Source organism: Telmatherina bonti (genome assembly GCF_933228915.1).
Source record: "Telmatherina bonti genome assembly, chromosome: 13".
NCBI classification, from domain to species: Eukaryota; Metazoa; Chordata; class Actinopteri; order Atheriniformes; family Telmatherinidae; genus Telmatherina; species Telmatherina bonti.
This window is the reverse complement of record NC_136611.1, coordinates 6,999,290-7,018,202: the sequence shown is the minus strand read 5'-3', so window position 1 is coordinate 7,018,202 and position 18,913 is coordinate 6,999,290. Positions and strand designations below refer to the sequence as shown.

At 44.9% G+C, this 18,913-nt stretch overlaps 1 protein-coding gene across 1 annotated transcript in view; it reads left to right on the top strand.

Annotated features, from left to right (window-relative positions):
• The window catches only part of adamts3 (ADAM metallopeptidase with thrombospondin type 1 motif, 3), a gene marked incomplete at its 5' end in the record, with an annotated part of 230,994 nt that overhangs the window by 35,107 nt on the left and 176,974 nt on the right, over positions 1-18,913 (top strand). Inside the window, one exon of the mRNA XM_079251468.1 lies at positions 16,121-16,277. Within this exon, the coding sequence (XP_079107594.1) occupies positions 16,121-16,277 (157 nt within the window). The remainder of the gene's footprint in view (positions 1-16,120; positions 16,278-18,913) is intronic.

Below are 18,913 nucleotides of genomic sequence, written 5' to 3'. Positions count from 1 at the left end.
CTTCAGGTTAGTGTGTACTGCCAGGGTGCTTTTTTACTGATATTTATGTGTTTAAACATTTTTAATCATGACCTATATAAACGTAAGAGAATCCCACATTTTCTGTTGTCCTTTCAGACGGACATTGAGATCCATTCACGAGCTTAGTTTTATTTTAAGACAAGTGTGGATTCCTCCTGCCGTCTCGGAGCCGTCTGTAAATGTTTGCTCTGTTTGGCAGAGCAAAAAGTTCCTTTAATGATAAGACACAATGCACAAAAAGCAGGAATTGAGATGAAATATTTCTTTTTTCTTCCTGCAGCGGCCCCCTGCACACCACGAGAAATGAACTTGTGTGTTTTTTTTCTCTCCTTTAAAGGCTCTGCATGAAAATGGCAGGTAACGATGACGAAGGTTCGCTCACATTTTTAAAAGCAAACACACCTTTGAACAACACGGAGGGTGAAAGGTGGCAGTGTCCCTGCCTGAATCCAGACCTTTTTTCAATGTTGCAGTACCTCAACGTTCCTTCTTTTTTTTTCTAAGTGAAAGCACGTTCATACCAACCTCCTTAAGAAGTTTAGACTGAGAGAGGCTGTTTTTGAAAAACTGGAGCCCTTCAGCTGAATCCCATATGTTATTTTTGGCAGACGGGTGCTGTCTGCTTGGCCGGCTGATGTTGGGGGATATTAAACTGATGGAACACAGGACTCTTCATCCCTATTTTTGAGGGTTTAGGTGTTTTAGGCGCGACCGGCTGAGCTGTCATACACCTGCCATTGTCTCAACTGATACAAGAAAACAATGAACACTCAGTACAGACATTTTAATATATTTTCATGATCGTTTTCCAAGAGATGCGACTTCCAGCCAAACGTCTGATGCAATTTTATTTTCTGCTGAGAAATTCTCAGGTCAGAAGTTTTACGATCAGGTACACTAGATCAGATTTTAACATGAAGCTTCTATGTGATGAGGTGGAATTTGCTTTGATGGGAACTTCCAGCTCCGGTCTTCTCGGCTCGCTGTCCTGCAGGTTTTACACCAGGAGTCTGCAACATTTCTGAATAAAAGAGCTGTTTTTAACCTTTGTACCACTAAAGAAACATAGTTTATAGCTGCAAAACCTTTAGGACTTTTTCAGTAAGTTTCAGTAAACAGCGTTGTTATCCTGGGGAATGACCGGAGTTCGGTCCCAGTCTGGGATCGCCACTGACGTTCATTATGTCTTATTTTTAAAAACACATTTCATTGTTTGTTTTTTCTTTTAAACTTTATGTCCGTTCTTAACCTTGGCATGTTGGACTCGCATCATCTGATGGCTGTGGACAACCCGACGTCCCACCAGGTCAGGTGATGCTTCTCAGGAAAACTTTAGATGCCAGTCGAAGCATTTTTGGCTGAAAAATGAAACTCTGCCACCTGAACATTGAAAGGTTGGCGCTGGTTGTAGAATCCCATCTCAGTCTGCACTGAGATCCCCTTCAAAGACTTTGGGAGGGGGATTCTGTCCCCCCACCATCACACCGCCTCCAGCGAAAGCTGCCCTGTTGGTGCAGGAATCACCGTAGCGTTGTCTGCGTCTCCAGATGTGATCCCAACTGACCGCTGTAGGAAGGTGCAGGTGCATGGGCCCGTCTGCTCGATTCTGCCTCGATCTTATGAACCAGAAGTGTTGCGTTATTTCCATCCATCGCTTCAGCATGCCCAACGTCACATGACCGCACCAACCAAGGCCTTGTCACGTCATCGGTGCATCTCAAGCGGCTCCTGGGAATTTGGAAGGGTTAGGGTTAGAACAGATTAGGCCCAGAACGCACCTGTCATATGTTCAGAGATTAGAAACCAAGCAGGGCTCTTAGATCCAAAGACTCAGATCAGCTAGTCCAGGCCAGAGTAGTCCAGGCCAGAGTAGTCCAGGCCAGAGTGGTCCAGGCCAGAGTAGTCCAGGCCAGAGTAGTCCAGGCCAGAGTAGTCCGGGCCAGAGTAGTCCAGGCCAGAGTAGTCCAGGCCAGAGTGGTCCGGGCCAGAGTGTTCCGGGCCAGAGTAGTCCAGGCCAGAGTGTTCCGGGCCAGAGCAGTCCAGGCCAGAGTAGTCCAGGCCAGAGTGGTCCGGGCCAGAGTAGTCCAGGCCAGAGTAGTCCGGGCCAGAGTAGTCCAGGCCAGAGTGGTCCGGGCCAGAGTAGTCCAGGCCAGAGTGGTCCGGGCCAGAGTAGTCCAGGCCAGAGTAGTCCGGGCCAGAGTAGTCCAGGCCAGAGTGGTCCGGGCCAGAGTAGTCCAGGCCAGAGTAGTCCAGGCCAGAGTAGTCCAGGCCAGAGTAGTCCAGGCCAGAGTGGTCCGGGCCAGAGTAGTCCAGGCCAGAGTAGTCCGGGCCAGAGTAGTCCAGGCCAGAGTAGTCCGGGCCAGAGTGGTCCGGGCCAGAGTAGTCCAGGCCAGAGTAGTCCAGGCCAGAGTAGTCCGGGCCAGAGTAGTCCAGGCCAGAGTAGTCCAGGCCAGAGTAGTCCAGGCCAGAGTGGTCCGGGCCAGAGTAGTCCGGGCCAGAGTAGTCCAGGCCAGAGTAGTCCGGGCCAGAGTAGTCCAGGCCAGAGTGGTCCGGGCCAGAGTAGTCCAGGCCAGAGTGGTCCGGGCCAGAGTAGTCCGGGCCAGAGTGGTCCGGGCCAGAGTAGTCCAGGCCAGAGTGGTCCGGGCCAGAGTAGTCCAGGCCAGAGTAGTCCAGGCCAGAGTGGTCCGGGCCAGAGTAGTCCAGGCTAGAGTAGTCCAGGCCAGAGTAGTCCGGGCCAGAGTAGTCCAGGCCAGAGTGGTCCGGGCCAGAGTAGTCCAGGCCAGAGTAGTCCAGGCCAGAGTGGTCCGGGCCAGAGTAGTCCAGGCTAGAGTAGTCCAGGCCAGAGTAGTCCGGGCCAGAGTAGTCCAGGCCAGAGTAGTCCGGGCCAGAGTAGTCCAGGCCAGAGTAGTCCAGGCCAGAGTAGTCCGGGCCAGAGTAGTTCTAGGCCAGAGTAGTCCGGGCCAGAGTAGTCCGGGCCAGAGTAGTCCAGGCCAGAGTAGTCCGGGCCAGAGTAGTCCGGGCCAGAGTAGTCCGGGCCAGAGTAGTCCGGGCCAGAGTAGTCCGGGCCAGAGTGTTCCGGGCCAGAGTGTTCCGGGCCAGAGTAGTCCGGGCCAGAGTAGTCCGGGCCAGAGTAGTCCAGGCCAGAGTAGTCCGGGCCAGAGTAGTCCGGGCCAGAGCAGTCCAGGCCAGAGTAGTCCAGGCCAGAGTAGTCCGGGCCAGAGTAGTCCGGGCCAGAGTAGTCCAGGCCAGAGTAGTCCGGGCCAGAGTAGTCCGGGCCAGAGCAGTCCAGGCCAGAGCAGTCCGGGCCAGAGCAGTCCGGGCCAGAGTAGTCCGGGCCAGAGTAGTCCAGGCCAGAGTAGTCCGGGCCAGAGTAGTCCAGGCCAGAGTAGTCCGGGCCAGAGTAGTCCAGGCTAGAGTGGTCCGGGCCAGAGCGGTCCGGGCCAGAGCGGTCCGGGCCAGAGCGGTCCGGGCCAGAGCGGTCCGGGCCAGAGCGGTCCGGGCCAGAGAAGTCTGGGCCAGAGTAGTCCAGGCCAGAGAAGTCTGGGCCAGAGCGGTCCAGGCCAGAGTAGTCCGGGCCAGAGTGGTCCGGGCCAGAGCGGTCCGGGCCAGAGCAGTCCAGGCCAGAGTAGTCCGGGCCAGAGCGGTCCGGGCCAGAGCGGTCCGGGCCAAAGTAGTCCAGGCCAGAGTCGAGACTAGACATGGAGAAGCAGCATGTAGCTGCAAGAAAGTGGAACAAACTGCTTTAAATTCTCACTAAAGGTTTTAAATCCTGGTTAAAAATGTTCTTTTCTCGCACGCCTGAATGAAATCCACACCGTGAACTTTGACTGGTCTCGCTTTTAATTAATTTAATTTAGTTTATGATTTTATTGGGATTTTTGCTATTTGTTGTCTTTTATGCTCCTTTACAGCGTCTATTTTATGTCTTGTGTAAAACACTTTAAATTGACTTCATCATGAAAGGTGCTGTACAAATAAAGTTGCCTTGAAATTATAAAAAAAGTACCCTTTTTAATATAGAATTTGAAGTCTTAAAATGTCTGGATTTGATACAAACTCATCCCTGAGTACTGGTCCTGATGGGACTGTAGCTGTGTCGCTCCACAACTCACCAGCCAATCAGAATGCGCCCCTGAAAGAGCCCGCCCATGAAAGGTTTGTGTCAGAAATGAAACCAAACAATCAAGAATCAAAACCAAAGACTGTGAAGCGCAACCAGAATAGCAAGAAGAGAGCAAGAGGAAGAGGAAACTACAAACACAACTACTGAGTTTAACAAAAAAAAAAAAAGCCTAATAGTTTTCATGATGATTGATAATTTCTGATTTTGAGAAAATTTATTTTACTTTGGTTTTAGAGAGTTTTGGTTTTAATTGTTGTTTTTTTCTTGAGTTTTAAAAAGTTTTGCTTGGAGATTATGCAACTAATCTGATTCCATACTGATGGCCTACAGAGACCTACAGCTTTTCCACCAGTTTGTAAACATGTTTATTTCAGCCATAATACTTTTTTCCAAATTCAAGTGAAACTTCTGATTTAGCTTCTTTTTTTCTCTTTATACAGCTCAGAGTTTAAATGTGTGTGTGTGTGTGTGTGTGTGTGTGTGTGTGTGTGTGTGTGTGTGTGTGTGTGTGTGTGTGTTTAGAGCCTAAAACAGAAGAATATAGAGCTGGAGGAACTGAACTGTTAAAAATACGTTGCTAATTACTGTTGTTTTTTCTGGCGTTTTGTTCCACACCAATGCCGACTTCTGCATTTCCAACCAGGAAGTCGTCGTGCATGAAACTCTTGTTTTCGCTGGTCAGACAACACGCCGCAGCTGCTTTCTGATTGGTTATCCTCCTGATATTTGTTGTGGCTTCAGAAGCCAGACAACAAATGATCAGTCCGGTCAAACTCAGTTTTGAAAAGCGAAAGAAAGCAAATACTGAACCACATCGAGCCAAAGAGTTTCTCTAACGATGTTCAAAGAAAACTCCTTAAATATGATTATTATTCAGAATTACAGGATTCTTCGTCAGGTTTACATGTAATCAGTCATTCTGAACTGGTTTACATAGAAACCACGTTTATTTGCCTTTATTTAATTCCGCTTTAGACTCCTGGTTGGGACGGGTTCTGATTGGACATGGGGTGGATGTGATGTAATTATGTGAAATGAACCATTTTCACTTTGATTTTGATCATAATATTGAAGCACCAGCTCGACATGAGCATGCAGCTTCACTTTCACTTGGAAGACTTTCACAGGCAGAAGAGTGACGTGGAATATGTCAGCCAGTCAGTCATTTTATTTTCCAGCTAATGCCGGGCGGACACTGTGCGATTTTAGAAATCTGACTGTCGGGGAAATGCTCCCACTGCACGACCGGGTTTGACAACAAGATGCCGAGCAGGCAGCAAAAACCTCGTCTTCTCTCCATAGCTCTACTAATCCCTCTTCTAGCAGCTGTGTCCACCGCACACGTCTGAAGATGGGGTTGCCCGCCATTGTTTAAAGCTCCACCGGTGTCTTCTGCGCAGGTGCGAACGTAGAATCGTGACGTAACACCACTCACACTGTACGAGCGACGGCGAAAATTTCTGACATGCCAGAAGTTTGATCGGGAGGTTGCAGCATCATCGTTAGAACGTAGCAGCAATTAATCCTTCCTCGTGAGTGTTCTCACACTGTACGGCTTACGACCTCCCGACCGGACATCCTGACGCTACAATGTTTCCACGATGACGCAGTGTGGTCAGTGACAGCAAAATCGTGGTGAAATCCCCTCAAAATCGCACAGTGTCCGCCCGGCATTAGCCCAGTTCAGGGTGGATGGGACGCTGGAGCCCCTCCCAGCATTCACTGGGTGAGAGGCAGGTACACTACACAGGTCAGCAGTCCATCACAGGGTGCGTGGAACATGAGCTTCATCACAAAGCAGCAGGCATGTCCAGAACAACTGGAATTAGCTGAAAATGGAACAAATGTTTACGTGATATCAGAATAAACCAGTTTGGATTTAAATTGGAAATAAAGCAGACACTTAATTCAGATTTAAGTTTAATTCAGAATTGGGATTTTTATTTAAATTAGATGTTTATATGGTCAGATTTCATCTCTTTAAAGCAGATTTAACTTTTATTCTGAATTAAAGAGGGATTAGAACTCATGTAAATGTGCCATAATCTTTCCAAATATTCTACATTTAGAATGATGCAGGAAAAGGACTCAGTCAGAGGCCCCATGGCCGGGAGTATGGACCTCAGGGGACGAGGGACAGGGGCCCACCAGGCCCCCAATTGTGAGCTAAGAGCTGACCCCAAGCCCTCAACCCACCCAACCCTGTCAGGGAAAGGCACCTCCTGCATCTGACTCTTTCACCTGTGATGGGGTGGATCGCGCTGATCTGGAGCTCAGGCTTTTTTAAATGTGCCAGAAGATTAAAAAAAATAAAAAAAATAAAAAAAAGCTTTAAATGATAGAAATCTGATTGTTAGAGAATTTGTGGCCAAAACATTTTTTTTATTTCAATTTCCTTCCTTAAAATAAGCCCTAACATCAGAAGCTGTAGCTTAGATCAGTGTTTAACAGTGTTTAACTCCTCTTGTCTTAGTGTATTGAATGCAGCTCTTGTTGAATTAACAGTCAGGATCACTGGTTTACAGGAACAAATACTCTTTTCCTCAGTTTGTTTTCCTCATTTGTGGTGAAGATCTAACTTTGCTAAAATTGTCTTTTCTTTTTTCCCCATCTTCTAAACTGGTTTTCCTGACCGTTGCCATTTCAGCGCTGACAGAGCCGTTGAAAAGCTCAGCGCCACAGAGGAACAGCCAGGCTAGAAGAAAGCATGCATACTGGAAATTATAAGGTGCTGTTTGCAGCAGAATGGGAGGAGAAAGTAATTCTGTTTCTGAAAAGGTTTTTCATCCATTCATCACAGCATTGGTAGAAGAACATTGAGCATGCTGTTATTCCAATTCTCAGTTCCTGAATGCATCCTTTAAGCTCATCCAAGCTTGGAAAAAAGATAAGAATTTACACTGAGCTGAAATTAATTTCGGAGTCGTTTCTTCCACTGCAAGTGTTTATCGCAGACACCATGCAGTTCGTCCACTTTAAGGAGGAGGGAGGAGTTCGGCGAGGCCATGGAGAAAGACTTCCGGACGGCTTCGAGGAGATTCTGGTCCACCATCCGGCGGCTCAGGAGGGGGAAACAGTGCTCCATCAATACTGTGTACAGTGGAGGTGGGGAGCTGCTGACCTCAACTCGGGACGTTGTGGGTCGGTGGAGGGAATACTTCGAAGACCTCCTCAATCCTACCAACACGTCTTCCCATGAGGGAGCAGAGCTGGTGGACTCAGGGGTGGACTCTCCTATCTCTGGGGCTGAAGTCGCTGAGGTGGTCAAAAAGCTCCTTGGCGGCAAGGCCCCGGGGGTGGATGAGATCCGCCCGGAGTTCCTTAAGGCTCTGGATGCTGTGGGGCTGTCCTGGCTGACACGCCTCTGCAGCATTGCGTGGACATCGGGGGCAGTACCGCTGGATTGGCAGACTGGGGTGGTGGTCCCCCTGTTTAAGAAGGGGGACCGGAGGGTGTGTTCCAATTACAGGGGAATCACACTCCTCAGCCTCCCTGGTAAGGTCTATTCAGGGGTCCTGGAGAGGAGGGTCCGCCGGATAGTCGAATCCCGGATTGAGGAGGAGCAGTGTGGTTTTCGTCCTGGTCGCGGAACAGTGGACCAGCTCTATACCCTCTTTGGGTTCCTGGAGGGGGCATGGGAGTTTGCCCAACCAGTCTACATGTGCTTTGTGGACCTGGAGAAGGCATTCGACCGTGTCCCCCGGGGGCTCCTGTGGGGGGTACTCCGGGAGTATGGGGTACCGGACCCCCTTGTACGAGCTGTCCGGTCCCTGTACGACAGGTGTCAGAGCTTGGTCCGCATTGCCGGTAGTAAGTCGGATTCGTTTCCGGTGAGGGTTGGACTCCACCAAGGCTGCCCTTTATCACAGATTCTGTTCATAACTTATATGGACAGAATTTCTAGGCGCAGCCAAGGTGTTGAGGGGATCCGGCTTGGTGGCCTCAGGATTGGGTCCCTGCTTTTTGCGGATGACGTGGTCCTGTTGGCTTCATCTGGTCGTGATCTCCAGCTCTCGCTTGAGCGATTCGCGGCCGAGTGTGAAGCGGCTGGGATGAGAATCAGCACCTCAAAATCTGAGACCATGGTCCTCAGCCGGAATAGGGTGGATTGCCCTCTCCGGGTCGGGAGTCAGGTCCTGCCTCAAGTGGAGGAGTTTAAATATCTCGGGGTCTTGTTCACAAGTGAGGGAAGGATGGAGCGCGAGATCGACAGACGGATCGGTGCGGCGTCTGCAGTAATGCGGACTCTGCGCCGGTCTGTCATGGTGAAGAAGGAGCTGAGCCAGAAGGTGAAGCTCTCGATTTACCAGTCGATCTACGTTCCTACCCTCACCTATGGTCACGAGCTGTGGGTCGTGACCGAAAGAACGAGATCTTGTATACAGGCGGCTGAAATGAGTTTCCTCCGCAGGGTGGCCGGGCTCTCCCTTAGAGATAGGGTGAGGAGCTCAGTCATCCGGGAGGGGCTCAGAGTAGAGCCGCTGCTCCTCCGCATCGAGAGGAACCAGTTGAGGTGGCTCGGGCATCTGGTCAGGATGCCTCCTGGACGCCTCCCTGGTGAGGTGTTCCAGGCACGTCCCTCTGGGGGGAGACCCCGGGGAAGACCCAGGACACGCTGGAGGGATTACATCTCTCGGCTGGCCTGGGAACGCCTCGGGATCCCCCCCGCAGAGTTGGCAAATGTGGCTGGGGAGAGGGAAGTCTGGGCTTCCCTGCTTAGGCTGCTGCCCCCGCGACCCGACCCCGGATAAGCGGCAGAAGATGGATGGACCATGCAGTTCGTCCACTTTAAGAAAAGATAAAAAAGTCATTTTTAGACAGCTTATATTGCTTGTATATCACTTTATCCCAACTGGAGAGAGCTCAGCGCCTGCTTCGGCTGAGATTTGGGGGGATTTTGGCTTTAAGACATAGCAACCGCGCTTCTGCTGGATATTGATATCACATGTTGGTTTTCTTCTTCTATGTTTTCATGGATAGAAATTTAATGAGCTGCTCTGCTTTTGCGCCTCTGTTTCATTTGTTGTTGGCAGTCTCAGATGAAAAGGTTTTAAAATCTATAGAAACCACACGTATTGATGACATTGATCAAGCTTTTTGTTGTTGTGTTCCAGTTTTCATCTCCAAGAGTTGTACGGAAAACTTTTCCTTATAAGAAAGTCAGCCGTAATCTTGTGAAATGCAATGAACAAAAACACAGATGCGGTTTCTTACATCCAAAAAAAAAAAGATTTCCTCCAAACAATCCTGATGGAGCGTGAGGCGCTCGAATTTAATCAATAATAAAACACCAGCTTTCAGTCACATTATCTACGCTCTTGTACATTAATATTTTTTGTTAAATTGTGGTGTTTTCAGCAGATCATATGGCACAGCTGGGCAGTTACAACTTTTCTCTAATTATGACAGTTCATCTGCACAAGTCAAGTCAGATTTATCATCAGCGGAACAAGGTGCTGCTCGACAGGGACGGTAAAACATCAGGTGACAATAAAACAAAGAGAAAATACACTAATAAGGACAAACAAGATGGTAAAAAGCCAAGGAGACTTATGTGACTTGAACTAAAAGCTAAAGAAAAAAGACGTGTTTTCAGTCAGGTTTATAGCTGCTCTGCAGAACGTGCAGCACTGAACTGGTAGTTCCAGCTCCACAACTGGTGAGCCATCACTAAAAAGGTTCGGTAAATGAGTTATTCCTAACTGAAGTCTGGGAACGTCCAGAAGGAACTGGTTACAGACCTCAGAGTTCCTCCTGAAGGAAGGCCTGGGATTGATGCGATCAGACAACACCAAACTTTCAGTGTTTCAGAAGGGGAATATCAACATATCGCGATGCACAGCTGCGCCACCAGCAGTGAACTATGATTCATCCTATACAACCAATCATTCTCCACACTGAAGACAAATCCAATTATGAACTGAAAGTTTCGTCTTTCCATGCATTGGTTACACGTGTAATTTTCAAGTTGAATAGATCCATCACTTCATGCAGAAAACTGAGGATTGCTACTGGAAACTGTTGCTATGACACAATCTGCAAAAGCAACAAACCAGAGAAGAAGAGGAACAGGAAGATGATGCATAACCTACCATATTAAAATCATGTGAAAATGACTCCAGTGAAGTCGAGAAACATTTAAAAAAAAACAACAAAAAAAACAAAAACAAAAACAAAACTTCCACTTCTTCTGAAGTTTTTGGGCTGTTTTGAATGACTTTAGCATTACTATGCTAACCTGTGACACAATGCAGAGTGAATTTTAACACATCACTGCCCACTAGTTGATGAACTGATTTAACAATTATGGTAACATAACGGTGTAAAGGCGGAGACGTATCACAATGTTTGAAACGGACGTCTCCATTTACGTATGTATTATATATTACGCCTTAGGAGTGAGACCGGAGACTCAGCCTCTCATTTTATGTGAAAAGCAGGGATGCCCCTTCTTAGCTGGTCACCTCACTCTCCAGACTTCACAGCTCAAAGGAACTTATGGCAAATTCACATCAGCTCTTTTGATTAAAATCCTAGTCTGTTTGTTTGGAAAATACAAAAAAAGTCACTTCCTGTATTTGGTGTTGCATTGCATTGTGGGTAAATACATAGCGAGGGCGTTAAGAATCCTCTGCCTCGACTGTTGTTCATACTGCGTCCATTGCCATGTATTTCTACAGTACACTTGCATAAGACACGATAAAAACCCTAAACAGCCAATAGTTTTGTCTCCATGTTTAACTCGCAGGTGGAGGAAATGGAGTTTCCTTCTTCATGGTTTTGTCGTCTCTTTTGCTAAATACTAGTGCAGCGCCACCTCTGGTGGTAATGGGGATATATTATTCTAATGGTTTGGCTGGTTTGACCAAAGTGCACGATCTTGGCCCCGTATGGATGCACACCCCTACAACTGAGCTGGGTCTCGAGTCAGACCAACTCTACCCTGATGTGAACGCACCCGTAGTGCCTGTCAGTGACATCTGAAGCCTTTAACTTCTGGGACGTTAAACTTTTCTTCTTTCTGAACTCTTGCAAAACCAGTGAAGAAAGGAGCATACGATGAACCCATTACACTTTAATTAAAAAACATGCCCCCCAGCTTAGTTAGTGTCTGCTTTCTCTCGAATATAAGTTAATTTAGACCGAGGCTGAGGAGTCAATCACGGTGTCGAGGACAGAGTAAATTGAAGAAGCGGCAGGTTGAGTGAGTGGTTAAGGGTGTAATTCTTTGGAAAGATTCACATGGGATAATTTGCTGACCTCGTCCCTGAATGCTCCTGCGTGTAATTGCTTCACTGAGCGTCGAAAGGCACCGCAGCCTGATAATATGTCCTGAGCTACAGAACATTGGGAATCTCTGCAAGTGGTGTCTGCAGGTCTAAGATAAGTGTAAACAAAAAGCAGCGTCCGACTGCTCGCTGCAGATTTAATTAAATTGGATTTCAGAGCAACAACAGCAACAAAAAGTGAATTTTGTACAGATGAACCTGGAGTTTTGCGATTATATTTGGACAACATTCTTGGTTGTTTACCTGACTGAGGTGTTTGTGGCACCAATGGGAGGACTTTTTAAATGCAAATGAGCCAGTTGTGGTTGGGTGTACATACATCTCCTCTTAGACGCCAGAATACTTTGAAAGAAACATTGTTTTCTCTGACAAGATGTAAAACTGTTTGATCATTTTGGTTTGTATTCACATCTATGATTCATTTGCACAGGAACAAATGGGAGTTTTCATGCATTCAGGGTTTTGTATGTTGTTTAAAACCTCCCTTCTATCGTGGAATCTGCTGGGTCTGTCGTGGAAATGCAGCTCAGTTTGTATACTTCTCTATTTTAATGCCTGATATGTTTTTTTTTTTTTTTTTTCTTATCTGGAGTATTAAATCCATTTTTATTAATGTCCTGTTGAGAAGGGAATCCATGAAAAGTCAGGACATGGTAATATTTTGATTGACAAGCTGCTACATACTGAGGCTGTCTCAGCCAGATCCGCTGCAAAGGTGAAACCTTTTAACATGATGGCCAAAAACCAAAGAGTTTTAAAATAAAATTTATTTTTGAATAGATTTTATTTTAGCTTAACATTATTTACTTTAAAGTCAGTGTGTTGGTTTCCCCAGTGGGGTTGGCGCAGGTTGAGACAATGTTGTATCTGCAACTGGATACAGACCTATTTCTGCGTGTTAATGAATGTAGTGAATGCATATCCGCATGCATCACATGTAGCAGGACCGCCAGAAAGCACAGCCATGGGGTTGCATCGTAGACACGGCCTCAGTATGAAGTCGTAAAGATTTTGCTGCCGTAAATGAATGTTTGTGAATGTTTTCGGTGCGTCAAGTTTTGCCATCATGCAAAACAAATCTGCAGTAAAAGGTGAAAATTTGTGATTGCTCTGAAAAGGATTTCCATGTTTGTAGTGTTTCTTCTGCAAACATCGTGTCCATAGATGCGAAGAACAAAACGGCACACATGGCTGCCGAGTTTAGTCTTTATGCTTCTGTCTGATTGGATGATGACTTATTAAACTGTCCAGTCAGAGAGCAGACGTCTTCCTGTCCTCCTGCACTGCTGAGGGTTCTTTGAACAGCAGATTAATCTTTTGTAAAGAACTTTATAATTATATTTTGTTCGTCTAGCCAACATGTGACCTGAGAGAAACAAATTAGAAGCCGCAGACTGAACAGAACGCCACCTGTCCATTCTGCTACCTTTTCTAGGTCTCTTTCTGAAAATGTCCATTATCATGATCTGGTCCATCTACTCCCATGTTTGTTACCATGTAAAACTTGAACTAGAAGTGGACTAAACTGTCTTTAGTGGCTGTATTACGCAACAAAAATGTCATCTTGAAGGACAAAGAGGTGTGGGAGCAGTTTGACGAAGCTTGAAGTGTTTGTAGCTTTTTCTATCAATAAAGGGAACAAAAATGAAGCTTTCGTCTTCAGAAACGTTGTTCCTAATGGTGGTATTGCATCACCATTGACGGCAGACATCTTTCATCTTTAGTGCAGTTTACAATTTTAATAGATGTTTTCTAAACATTGACTCATAAGTATTACACCTTTTTTCATTATAGATCCAAATTTAACTGTTATAACTCGAAGCCAAAGTCATCCTGTTAGTTTGAAAGTAAGTGAAGAACCAAACAACAATAATCTGACTTCTTGGAAGCAAAATATTGAAATGTAGAATAATTATAGACTCCATTACCATTAGTGAGACCAATCGTAGGAAAACTTGACATTTTATAAACTCATTTTAGTCACTGGAAACTAACCAAACAAAGAAACCAGCTCAAATAGTGGTTGGAAGATTTTGGCAGGTATATTACGTCGTGCTGCCAGAAGCAACCTGCTCCTTCAACGCTGCAGTCGCATTACGATGGAAAATCCTCACATCGCTGTTGTTTTTAAGTCATCGTGTTGTCTCCATTTTGCCTCAGGGGTCAGCTGGATGCTAAACTTTTGGCAGAATCTTCATCCTCATGTTGCACTGTTCAGTTAATCTAAGTATCAAAGTACATGTGAACTTAAATTGAAGTGCAGCCAGTAGATTTTGTAAATGGGAGGATGAAGAGGAGGAGGGTTGGTTGATTTGGGACTGTGGGAGTTGGAAGTGAGTTCAGAGTGCTGCTTCCAAAGTACCTCATCTGCAGTCCAACAAAGTGTCAGCGAAGAGGCCAGAGGAAGTTTAGAGCTGCAAGGTGCAGCAGCGAAGCTGGACTGTCCGACCCCGAGCTGCAGCAGATTCCTCCCAGGACACGCGAGAAGCCCCTCTGCCCACACTCAGGTGCACCGTCCAGTTTTTTTCTCCTTGAATGAGGAACCTGAGTGAATATAAAGAGATGAAATCTTAAGTCTTTAATCCTTAATAATTCTTCTTCAGCCGTGAGCACTGCAGCAACTGCTTTTCACTGCAGATTATCTCAGTCCAGATAAGTCAAATTTAACATTTCAGTTTCTGGGTTAATTCATATAACCCTTGTTCAAATGAAAAAGCCCAATAAAAACATCTAAGAGACGTAGACTATCATGCAGCAGTTGGAAGTTGGGAAAGAGGCTTGTTTACCTTTGGATGGCATCCTTTTAATTACACTTATCTAATTGTTTCAGTTTTCTACAAAGCAGTTCATTTAATCTGATGAATATTTAGTGTTTGTTTTGTGTTTGTCTCCTAATGATGAGCCATTCTTTAATTCAGAATGCAGTATGACGTCGTCTTATTGAAATATCCACTTTCTCCCCATAAAGAACGTCTCCTTCATGGCAGCACATACCTTCATATCATCCATCCTGTAGCCCTGGAGCTCCCCCATATCGTCAGAATTATCCTTTCCAACCCCAGGATGATTTTTCTTTCATCTTTGTCATGGAAAACCAAACATCAGTTTGTATCAGAGAAGCAGTTTAAATGGAGACTCATCTGAGTGCTGAACACACATCTTCCATCTTTCTGTTCATATCCATAGTGCAGGTGTGCAGGTGACTTGGATGAGATATGGATTTCTGTGTGAATGATAAAGTTTTAGGGTCTATTTCTGGATGCAGCAGTGGATGGTGTTGTGTGAAAATGGTTTTTAAATCAGTTTTGAGCCCATATATTTATATTCTGATCATAGATTTTGGCTTTTTGTGTAGTTCTGCCTGAAGGCTTTAAGATCATAAACTTCCATCTCCTGTTCTAAAGGTCCACAATCCTGCAGGTTTTCTATATGTCCCTGCTCCAACGCACCTTGCTCAAATTAGTCATTGTGTGAAACTTTATTTCCTGTTGGATCCATGCAATTTGAGTGTGTTGGTGCAATGATACACAGAAAACCTGCAGCACAGTGCTACTCTAACGCTGACTGTGGACACCCCTGCTATACATGTTAGAAAAAAGCAATCAAAAGGTTGTTTGGTTTAGTTTTTAAATTTTATTGATGATTGTCTGTGCAAATTTTTTTAGTGAGCCATAATCTATCCATACATGTAAATACCTGGCTTGAGTCTCCCTTTATACCCAATCTTGACACCCCAACACTCACCAATTTATCCGTTGCTGTAAAATCTTCTAGAATAGTTACATATAGGTTGTTTAAATATTCTTCTTACCTTCTTTGTAGCTTTATATTGAATTTTTATGTTTACTAAATACAGTATGGTTGGTTAGCATGATTCTGATATAATTTTCATGCTTAAATGTGAGTTTTTGTTGTATTTTTTGAAAACTTCCCAACCTTTCTGTAAACATGTTTGCAGAACCAGATAACAATGTGAAATGATGACTGAAAAGCAACTGAAGATGGTTTTTGTATTGATCATTTGTCTTGAGGTTCATTCTTTAGCCTCGTGACACCTGCTTTTGTGCCAGATCTGGATTGAATGAGTCATACATCCACGTCGGATGATATCGCAGTGAAAATTGTGGCTTTTTATTTCTGCAAATAATGAAGGGCATGACTAGGTTCTTATTGGCAGAAATCTGAGGGCTGCAGGAAGCCATCACAAAACAATTTTACACCAGTGTGTAACTAATGATGCTGAGCTTTCTGATCACCACCAGTGGTTGTCAGGTAACCGTTTTCTTATAAAAAGATGGGAAGTTGCCGAAGGAATCTTGACATGGAACTGTGCTACACAGACAGAACTCTAATGCATTTATAAGAAAGACTCAAACACACAGTTTTCTCTGAATAAATGGCTGGAAATGACGTCAGCACATCTGCATTTGTGTTGTGTATTATTCATCTGTTCCACAGTGATGCTGTTGGGTAGAATCTTCAGGTATCATCTGAGTACATGCAAAGGACTGGATGTGTTTCATTTAAATCAGTTTTGCCAGAAGTTTCAGAGAACTGTGAGGGATTTGTATATTTAATGTTGCCAGAATGACTGAAGATCATGTTTTTTTTTTTTTGTTATCTTTCCTTTTCTGAATGAAGTAGGTTGACTTGTTGCATGAGCCGCTAACTCGCTGTTCTGTTGCAGGCTGGGATGATCCGCACCGACTCTGATGAGTACTTCATCGAGCCACTGGAGAAAGGTGCCCAGGACTTGGAGGACCAGGGCAGGGTCCACGTAGTTTACCGCAGGTCAGCGCTGCTGCAGGCGCCCTCTGACATCTCGGTGGACTACCAGATGCAAGGTAGGATGCACAACCACAATGTTTCCTGGTTTAAAGTGAACCTTCTCATGTGTCTCAAATAAAAAACGTGTGATTTAGATCATCTGTAAGGAATCAAACTTGGGAAATGGTGAGATAGTTAGCTGCTTTTTATGTTGTCTAAACCCAAAATGAGAGAATTTCTGAGGCCTGAAGCTGCTTTGGAGCGCCCAGGAGGCTCACAAGTCCAAGTTCCAGCCCAAATCTCACGTTTTGCTCACCAATAATCTCACCAACAATCAGATAGCAAAACATTTATGCTGTTATAATTAAGTCAGATTTTAGGGAAAGGTCTGTGCACAAACATCCCGCTGTACTTCAGCTTTTGCCAGATATTAGCAGGATAGTTTCCAGTTTACTTCCTGCTCCAGTCACTTCCCAGCAAAATGAAACGTCACAAGTTGAACTGTAACGCTTCCAGTCGGTGTAACAGCGAACTGAGCGCCGGAGTCGTCCACCATCAGGTCCTCTGGAACCCAACCTCATAGAGACCGGACCGAAATGTTGTGGAACATAATTACACAGTTAATTGCACGATGTGTGTGTGTGTGTGTGTGTGTGTGTGTGTGTGTGTGTGTGTGTGTGTGTGGACCTGGAGGACTGTGAGAAACTCCATGAGAGCTTAAAATGCAGGATTAACATCTGATTGGATTACAGCAACATTAAATGTTAATCGTCCAGCTATTAAGTTAACCATGTACATGTGGTGAAGATGTCCTGCCTGGTGTAAAAGCTGAACCCCCTTCTGGTGATGAAGCAAAGTGCAGATGGAGTGTTTAAAGCTGCTGTCTCAGAGCCTCCATTTCTTCATTCAGCTTTTCGGTGATGGTACGGCGCTTGCGACAAGCAGTCGTCTACCCTTACAACTGAATGTCGACATATTTTAAATGTGTGTTTTGTCACCAAATATCCTGCATTGGGTATTCTGTGCTTCCTCTGAACACAAAGTCCGGTGCCTTTAGGGAACGAGCAAAAGCTCAGTTTGCTGTTATACCGACTGGAAGCGCTACAAAACAGCATGCAACAGCGGTCGTTAGAAGCGGTCGACAGAAGAGAGACAGAATGAGAAAGAGAAAGAAGAGAAAACACAAAACACCTCATAGAAAAGGAGAAAGAAAAACATACATATGCATATACATGCATACGCATTTGCTCATATGAACACATATTTATACACACACATACACACAAACAAGCCAAACTTAGATTCTTATTCCTCCTGTGGAGGACTAAGCTATCAACTGTCAAGAGCACCAAACACTAATAAGTTAAATATAAATGTGAAAGTCAAAGAAAACCAGCTGCTGTTAGTGAATAAACCTGCAGGGCGACTCAGTGAATGTGTCACATGCAGAACATACAGAGTGGAACGTGTTCAGAGACGAGTGATCATGCCGATTGATTAGAATATTTTAACAACCCTCTCAGTGTTAAATTAGTTTGCAACACAAATAGAGATGAAGTACTGTTTTTAGCTATATTATCATGTCCATAATGAGTGTAAATATGCATGCTGTCTTTATGGATCCAGCCCAGTGAGATGCTTGCATTTATGTCTGAACTGAGTTTCTGAAGGATTCACTAAGTATCGCATTTCCTTCGACATTTCTGTCTGTGGTAGTATCTGCCCTCAGTGCTGTTCAGGCTTTTCAGGGGAAGTCATTTTCTCAGACTTCATGCCGTTGCAATCCATCCGTTTCCATTTCCCTCCCCAGCATGCAGAAACATGAGCTGTAAATAATACACTATGGATATTCATCCATACTGACTCAGAGATGTTTGGATATTTAGTTAATATTGTAAGGACAATTCTTTATTAGGTAAAATTCAGTTAAAATCGCTGCGAAACTTCCAATTGAAGTTCATGTTGAGAACAGCAAAGAGCAAAAGAAGTAATGAGTTAAGAAGAGGCATGTAGTGCCATGAATTACAAGCTGCCTCCAGCCGAACAACTTTATCCTTACTTTACCCTTCCAAGCACTTTGGAACAACTTTAAATCTCCAATTGAAAGCCCATGAAATCTAAAACTAAAAACTAATTTATAGTTTATTATCATTGTTAGTTTGTTGCGAGGCAGTACTGGAGATATTGATGCATGTTTGTTTGTGTGAAGACTTTGTTCCAGCCAGCAAATGTTTGGTTAATATTTACGTCTTGGAGTGTTTGGAGGAAGTGATGCCAGTCTTTATGAAAGTTAAAAAGTCATGTTAATATGCTGTAAAGCAACTACATTGTCCTGTATTCTTCATATTTGGAAAAAAAAATTCAGTGGCTCTAATACAAAAGGATTTTTTAGGCTCATTTGGAACTTACAGCGATGTTTATCATCAACCAAACCTCTGTTTTTTTGAGGGGAATGGTTAGTTTCCGGCATCATGTGTGCCAATCTCCTTTCAACTTGCTGTTTAACCTCTGCTGTTCATATGCAACCAGCTCGCTCCTACGCATAATTGTTCACATGCATGGTTGCACACTACGTTTTATATGGGGGGATCCACTAGGGGGCGCTTCAGAAAACTATTAAAATTGATTTCCCAAATTTGTAAGGTGTAAACAGACCATGAACATGGGAACAATGGAAGAGGTTGGCATTTGGTTCTTTTAGAGAAAACGGCAC